The 8,093-nt window shown below is 45.9% G+C and overlaps 2 protein-coding genes across 2 annotated transcripts in view; both read left to right on the top strand.

Annotated features, from left to right (window-relative positions):
• Positions 1-1,259: 1,259 nt before the first annotated feature.
• On the top strand, positions 1,260-1,727 carry LOC147433506 (uncharacterized). The gene has a single exon (XM_086491311.1). It carries the CDS (start codon positions 1,260-1,262, stop codon positions 1,725-1,727), a length of 468 nt encoding a protein of 155 aa, XP_086347437.1.
• Positions 1,728-3,352: 1,625 nt separating this feature from the next.
• The window catches only part of LOC147433505 (uncharacterized), a 30,170-nt gene continuing 25,429 nt past the window's right edge, over positions 3,353-8,093 (top strand). The window contains exons 1-4 of the mRNA XM_086489730.1: positions 3,353-3,772; positions 3,886-4,002; positions 4,135-4,399; positions 4,555-4,709. Of these exons, the coding sequence (XP_086345856.1) occupies positions 3,563-3,772; positions 3,886-4,002; positions 4,135-4,399; positions 4,555-4,709 (747 nt within the window). The 5' untranslated portion in view covers positions 3,353-3,562. The remainder of the gene's footprint in view (positions 3,773-3,885; positions 4,003-4,134; positions 4,400-4,554; positions 4,710-8,093) is intronic.

Raw genomic sequence — 8,093 nt, 5'->3', positions numbered from 1 at the left:
GCATTTTTTCGTGGGCCAAAAATGCTTATTGGTTGAAATAAGATAGTGGGCACTCATTTAAATGAAGAGTTTATAAATGTAATGATCATGTCTTGAGTTTTGAAATATGAAGTGAAAAGGATTTTGGACTCATTTGATTTATAATGCATAGTTTTATTTTTAAAATAAACAGTTTTTTGACTGGTTGGGGCCTTGGAGTCACGAGGGGAGAGCCCTAAAAAGAATTGAGTATTTAATAAAGCCATTTGGGATAATGAGTGCAAATTCAAAAAGTTGATTTCATTCAGCATTGAAGTGAGAAGCTTCCATCACGCCCAAACCTCTGCATCCCTCCCCGGCCTCATCGTCTTCCTGCGTGGAGTTTTAACTCACTAAATACTGCATCACACCTCCTGTGTTGAGTACACGCTCGAGCTTAGCTTCGCCATCCCTGTTTTCTCACTGCCTATTGTGGACTGTCTCCTTCTACTTCTCCTCATCCAGGAACTGCAAAATGAGGAAGACAAGCTCCCGACTCAATGAAAACATGGCTTCTGCAGAGTTGGTTGATCAGAAGAAAACGAGGATAAATGTCCACAACAAACAGAGCTTCCCTCTTCTGCTCAAGATCCCTCCACCTTGTCTTTGCTTCCCTCTTCTGCTCGAGATCCCTCCACATCGTCGTCCTTGCACCTGATCAGAGATAGAGAGAGAGAGAGAGTCAAGTCGTTCTTAGCCGCCAGTGAGGAGAGAGATAGAGAGAGAGAGAGAGAGAGAGAGAGAGAGAGAGAGAGAGAGAGAGAGAGAGAGAGAGTCTCTCCCTATATCTCAGTCTGCGTACTGCCCTGCGTGATAGTGCCTTGTTGCTGCATCACGTACAGCTGGACTAGGTTGGGCCAGGTAGAGCTGCCCTGCTTTGTGAGGGATTTGAAGAGAACTATGAGGGCGATGGGGCAACAGTGAGAAGGAATAGCACCCAGCGATGGGGAAGGAGATGACACCATGTTGAAAGTGTGTGTGAGCGCATGTGTGTGTGGCGGGCGTCCCACGGGTGGCCTTCTGGACGTCCTCTGCGGATGTCTATCATGTGATCTGGCATATGTATGGGCTGATCTCTCAAGGAATGCCAACCTTGAAAGGTAAAGCAAGATTTTATTACACTGGGTATATTCTGCATAATTAATTCTGATTAAAATTGTCATATATAACCTGCAGCTGCCAACGCTGTATTTGAGGACAATAATACTGAAATGGTTTCCTGCATCCCGGGCCTGCCACCAATGGATCTCAACGACCTGCCCATTATCGTGAGAAGCGACCCTGTTGATTTCATCTATCATTTCTTATCCCGCCAGCTACAACCCATGCTATGGGCGGCCGCTGTCCTCCTCAATACTTTCTCTGAGCTAGAGCCCGACTGCCTTCACGCCCTTGTCGCCAACTTCCCCGTCCGCACTTACGCCATCGGCCCCCTGCTCCCCCCCTCAGCCACTGCCGTCAACGGAATTAGCCCCCGGTCGGACGGCCCCGCTATCGGCGCTCTCCTCAATAACGACAAGCCAGTGATTGTACAGGACAAACCACCCCTCTGTACTACCGTAACTGCAACCAAAAACCATGTTCCAGCAAGGAGCAGTACTGCTCTTAAAGCTAAAGAAAAAGCTAGCTTCACTGCCGCTAAAAAGGCTGCTACATTTAGCATCTTCAGTGAGGACGTCAGCTGCCTCCAGTGGTTGGATATTAATTAGTGGCGCTATGCAATACCAGTGGGCAGGATGTCCGGAGTAGCAGGAGAGACGGTGGGAGCACATACATATACATGCAGTTTGGAAGGGATAAGTGACGATGGTGCCTGGTCGTTCTTGATTCTATGGCAACCTCCTGTTGTGCAAGTGTGGAGATTCCCTCTTTCTTGCTGGGATTCTAGCCAGCTCAATGGATATGTCTCAAACTATTGCTACTCTGACTGCAGTGCCATACACAATCTTCGCCCCACCGAGAGAGAGAGAGAGAGAGAGAGAGAGAGAGAGAGAGAGAGAGAGAGAGAGAGAGAGAGAGAGAGAGAGAGAGAGAGGCGGCCCGAGTGGTGGTCGTTGACTGTCGGCGGCGTCAACGGAGCTCGTCGACAGTGGTGGACAAACGTAAGCGAGAGAGAGAGAGAGAGAGAGAGAGAGAGAGAGAGAGAGAGAGAGAGAGAGAGAGAGAGAAGGCATGGCAAAAGGGACAGAGAACCGTTAGATAGAGATTGCAAGTGGGAGTGAGGGCAAAGTTGGTGAGAGAAAGTGAAGGGAAAGAATAAAGCAGTTTGCCTATTTAATATGCTAACTTTTTTCCAAAAATTTATGTAACCTATGTATCTATGTATGAGAAACTTTAGAGTAATTCTTTAAATTTTGAAGTTTTTTAGTTTTCAAAGATAAATAACAAAATTTGTAGTGCTCTTCACGTGCCAACCCCTCTAACAACTACCACTATCCCTTCCTACTCTTTTTTTTCCTGCTAGGTCACTCTCTTCGTCGCTTTTCGTCTCCCACATTCACATAACATGCCTTCCTACTCTTTAGAGATGAAAATATTCCAATTTTGAGATGTAAATGCATTTTTGAAATGTTAATTTCTTGATTTTGAGATGTAAAGGTATTTTTGAGATTTAATTAGCCCAAACTTGGCAATAAAGCCATTGTTATTGCAATTTTTGTAACGTTTGTTCCTTTTTTTATTTTTTAAAGATTGCAATGGTCCCCTTCTCTTCTCAAGGGAGGGCCTTGTGATTTTATCACTTGTTATTTTTTTGAATTCCAAAGTTCAATGATAGATTACTTTAGCGATTTCAATAATTAATAGACTTGGTTTTGATCTCTCTCTCTCTCTCTCTCACACACTCACACACACACACAAACACAGAGTGGTTTCATGTGATGCATTGCAGGGAGTGGTGCCAACACGGTGGAGGTGTAGCGTGCACGCACACACACACACACACACACAAATTCACATTGCACTCTTCTATGACCAAGACTCTGAAGCTTATTGCTCCCTTATTGCTTTTAAAGCTTACATTACTCCACATGCAGTTTTCTTAACGGGTATGGTGCTCTCTCTCTCTCTCTCTCTCTCTCTCTCACACACACACACACACACACACACACACAATGTTTACATAAATAGTTTTGGCATGGCTATGCTAAAAAAATTCACATAGCATCGTTGGAGGCGGGGCCGCCGTCGAAGGTGGCGCCGTTGTACTAGTGTACATAAGAGGGAGAGGTCGGCAAGCCACCGCCCGCGAGAGAGAGAGAGAGAGAGAGAGAGAGAGAGAGAGAGAGAGATAACCACGTGCCAAAACTTTGCTTCGCCGCCACTTGCTACCCCTCCTTTCAATTTTACAAAATCATCGCCTGCACATTTCCCATTTTCAGCACTTTTCGAAAATCGTCCAGACCGAACTGGCTCATAGAAAAACGATTCAAGTAAACTTTTGACGATCATGTTGAGGCGCGCTGGGACTAGGGTAGAAGTGGCGGGTTGTAAACACAGAACGAAAGAGAAGAGGATGATGATGCCCTGGTAGGCGTATTTCAGTATGGATACCACCCACATTGCCGATGAAGGATCCTCTGTACAACTTACGGCCCCCTCTCTCAATGATCATCCGCTCCTCAATTCTGAAGCCATGGCACGCATGCAGGCTCCTCCCAACAGCAATGAAGCAGATATATGTGCATTGCAACAAATTGACGATGTTGATAGTCAAGGACTGATTCGCTTGTATAAGCTTCAAGGACTGGCTAAAGTATCCTTTGCAAGTTTGCCATCTGAAGATCTGCTGTGAATTTTTGTTTTGTTACAGAAATTTATGACCTCTTTTTGGGTCTCCTGTTGCTTGTTGTACTTTACTCATAGCAGAAACCTTCCTTGTCCAGCTCCAAAAAAAGGAGGAGATGGTTATGTGAACAGCTTGGCCTCATCGCTAGGTGCCAGCGTGAAAGCAATTTCCTTAATTTGTCCAAAGAAGAAATGCAGGTTAAGTTGTTTGCATTTTGGACAGTGTATGCCAATTCCCACAGCCTGCTTGCAGTTTCGTAATTCAGTATTTGAATCTCAATCCTCATCTTAAGTTGTTCACACACTGAGTTGAATATTACGATCTCCTAGGCTATCAAAAGGCATAATGAGATTTTAGCCATGAAGAAAGAAGCTCACTTTAGAAACATGTTCAGCTCTTACATTACGGGCATTATTGGAGATGAGGGGATTATGAAAGAGATGAATGAGCTGGTTGCGAAACATGATCACATGCTCGCTAACAAGAGGATGAGCCTACATCACCGCTGGCATGAACAAGTATTTAGAAACGTAAATGAGCAGGTGGAGAGCAAATTGAAATTGCTTACACCAGACCAAATTAAGGACAAAATAAGTAAGTCATTTCGGGTCATAGGAGCAGTTTGCTTGCAAACTTGTTGTATGAAGGCAGCTAGAGCATTACATTTTAGAGAAGCCATCTTTCAGATCAGACATAATTTATCTACATGACAATGTCAAAGGTGAGGTGATGCTTTTTCTTGTGAGCAGGGTATTTCCATTATCAGTATATCAATGCCTCAAATCAGAGACTTTTATTCCTTGACGTCATTGACAACACTTTTTACAATCCCTTTGAGAGCTTGAGATATTCGATCAAGTACAATTCAAATTTCTGTGATCCTCTCAAACATGATTTAGAAAAGGTGCGTTTTTTTGTCTATTGTACACTCAATTTGAAGTGCATCATGCCATGGTCAAAATCTTAGATTTTTGGATGCTAGGGCATCAGAAAGTCTTGGATTTTCTATTCTTTCTGCACATTTTGTGGACATTGCCTCTCTATTTTGTTAAGAGTTCTCATATGTTTTGTTCGAATCTTTAGATGTAATTGTCAACCCTTTGAAGCCATACCTGTTCAGCATTGAGTTGCTCCGTGTTTTTTGAGTGTTGGTGAATATGAGGACCCCTCTTGGAGCGTGCTTTGGCAAAGTTAACTCTTACTCATTCGGAAATGCTGTTCATTCCAGGCACTTCCTACATCTCTTGTAGACCCGTCCTTACATATTGAGGGATGTTGTCTTGTAGCATTGACATTCTCCTCTCTATTTAACCAACAGAAGGTGATGTTGAGTTTTCTCCATGTAGTTCAATTGTGCATTGGAACATGGTCATCAATACTGTGCACAACAAGGATTAGGGAGAGATCTATGATAGACAAATTATGGATGGGCAGAATGAGCCCACTCACAAGCTCTAGGTGCTTTTCAATGCAAGCTTTTGTATCTGATGCTTTTCAGGGCTTGCCTTTAAATAAGTGCCTTGGGGGAGCCCTCTAGCAGATCTAGCGTTTGCACATTGCAGAGCAGGCTCTCCCCCTGATAGTTGTACCTTTGTCAGAGCAAGATAATAGAAAGACCAAAAGGGGCACCAGAGTTTTGAGACCAGTGCATTTGGGAGTGGAACTTCGTCACTCCGTGTCTACGGTGTGGATTCTCTCTCTCTCTCTCTCTCTCTCTCTCTCTCTCTCTCCCCCTCCAGTTGTATTTGAAGTGCTAAATTCTGTTCTAGTTCTGTTCTTTTAGTTGGCACATGGTGCCTGTTGGTTACAAACATCGAGTCAACTGCTAGGTGGCCAGTAAAAAGCACCACCGAAAAAGAGTCCAATGAAGTTGGTGTCAAAAGCTCGCAGGGCAATCACCAGCAAATCGGGGGCAGCAAAGAAATAGGGAAAACAAAAAGAAGAGAAAAAACAGGATGCATCCAGGCACTCATGTACACACCCATAACTACGATCATACTCACACACACGCCCACCCCGGAAGCAGAAGCAAACAAAAGACAAGGAGAGAACAACCTCACATCATCACATGAAGCACTCACACTCACGCACACACCCACAGACAGCCACACATGGACCCAACCCTGAAGTACGGAGAAGTCGACCAACTAAGCAAAAACAAACAACCAAGTATGTCTGCACGATTTCGAAAAAATCGTGAATTATATAGAGTCTCTCAAGATGCGAGCTGAAAGGGGCTGTGTGCCGTCAAGGAAAGGGGCGCAGGCAGGAGGCGCCAGCTAAAGGCGAGCATCAAACAAAGGCGAGGCAGAACATGAAGAGCTCGACCAGATGTGAAGGGGCAAGACAGACGCAGTTTTTTAATATACATAAGGCTTCAAATTTGGAACACCGAGCAGCTCCAGTTGGGATGGCTAGAGCAATGATTAGTTTACTCCGTCGCCGCCCGAGCTCAACTCCTTATAATGATAGGAGCTTTTGCTCCAAATTGGATCTGCAGAAGATACTGGGCAATATAATAACGATGCCACCAATAAAAAACAGTAGCAAAAAAAAAGGGGGGGCGTGGTTTGAAGAAGGCATAAGCAAAGAGCACCAACAGTGGCAGCAGCAAGAGAAGCATCACACCTAGGGGTGAGGGCAAGGCCGTGACCCCTAAAGCGGCAACTGAGCACTGCAAGCAGCGCTGAACATCAGCATCGTTGTCGGCAAGCTGGAACAGCGGCGAGGGTTAGGGGCAGAATTGCGAGGACAGTAAGTCATGCTGTGGCAAGACGTCGCGCAACAGATCAGGTGTCGTGCGTGTTAGTAATCTAGGGATTATAGACTAGAGATGTCATTCATCACTAATCATTAATCACATTAAAAGGTACTATGTACACAATAGAGAAGTAAATGTTTTTTTTTTTTTTTCGAGAAAAAGATCCTTCTATTAGTTAATGAAAACTGCCCATAGGGCTACATCCACCTCTGCAGGAGAGGGCTACAACAAGCATGATGGGGAGACTCTCCCAATGAAAAAACCATAGTTACAGGGGACGGGGGGGGGACGGGCCCTAGGGCCGGGGGACGGCCGTAACCGGGCCGGTAACGGCTGGGAACGCCGAGGGACGGACAGAAAACGGGCCGGACGGGCGGGTCGCAGGGGGGACGGACCGGACGGGGACGGCAGGGGTCGGATTCAAAAAAATGGCCGTTTTTGACCGTTTGCAACGGCTCTGTGCAGCCCCAACTACCATATTTTTTAAGCCTTGGCCCTTGGGAGGCTATAAAAGGCTCCCTTGGGCCTCTTAATACTCATAGTCTCAATGCTCAATGCTCATTCCATTTCCCTCAAGCTCAAGGCTCAAGCTCAAGGCTCAAGCTCATTCCATTTCCCTCAAGCTCAAGGCTCAAGTTTGAACTTTGAAGCTCTCCTCTCCCTCTTCTACCCACTTTGAAGCTCTCCTTTACTCTCTCTCCACACAAGCTCTCCTCTAATCCTTCTAACTTCTAAGCTCTACTCTCTCGAGTCTCTCCACCATCATGTCATCTCAAGCCAACTCCACTTCTCAAGCTCCTTCTTCTCGAAGGAGGCCCGCCGTGCAAACGTGGTCGTGGTGGGATGAAGTCGACTTTAGCTCGCGTGGCAAAGGTGGCGGTGCAAGACCATGGACGTGCAAGCTATGTCCATACAAGAGATCGGGTGGTTCAAACAAAGTGCGAGCCCATCTTCTTCATGAACCCGGTCACGAGGTGAAGTTTTGCCCTCATGTAGCTCCCGAGAAGAGGTTGGATCTTCTTGAGAAACTCACGGTGTATGAGGTTGCGGAAGCGGCCAAGAGGGGCCGTTTTGTTGCCGTTGATCCCTCCGCCACGGCGACACCGCGAGAGCAAAGGGAAGCCAACCTTGACGACATCTCTCGAACCTTCAAGAGCCATGGATCTACACCGTCCTCTTCCCGTCCGCATCGCCAAACCACTCTCAACGAAAATTGGAATCCTAAATTGAAGGAAGAGGTGGATAGGTCGGTTGCCCGATTCTTCTTCCACGACCACATTGCCTTCCATGCTTCGCGGTGAGTTTCCCTTGGCATATACACATTGCAATCTTCCATTTTGTATTCATAATGGGTTATAATTTCTCGACTCTCCATACTAACGCAACATGCTCTATTTTGTGTGGATAGGTCTCCATACTTTCGAACCATGGTTACGAAAATAGGGGAATATGGCTCCTCTTATGTGCCACCTTCATCGGAGAGGCTTCGCACCACCCTCCTTGACAAAGAGAAGCTTGCCGTGGAGC

This window comes from Adiantum capillus-veneris, chromosome 19 (genome assembly GCF_014529385.1).
Source record: "Adiantum capillus-veneris isolate H3 chromosome 19, ASM1452938v2, whole genome shotgun sequence".
Taxonomy (NCBI): Eukaryota; Viridiplantae; Streptophyta; class Polypodiopsida; order Polypodiales; family Pteridaceae; genus Adiantum; species Adiantum capillus-veneris.
The sequence above is the reverse complement of the archived record's forward strand: the minus strand, read 5'-3'. Positions and strand labels throughout refer to the sequence as shown.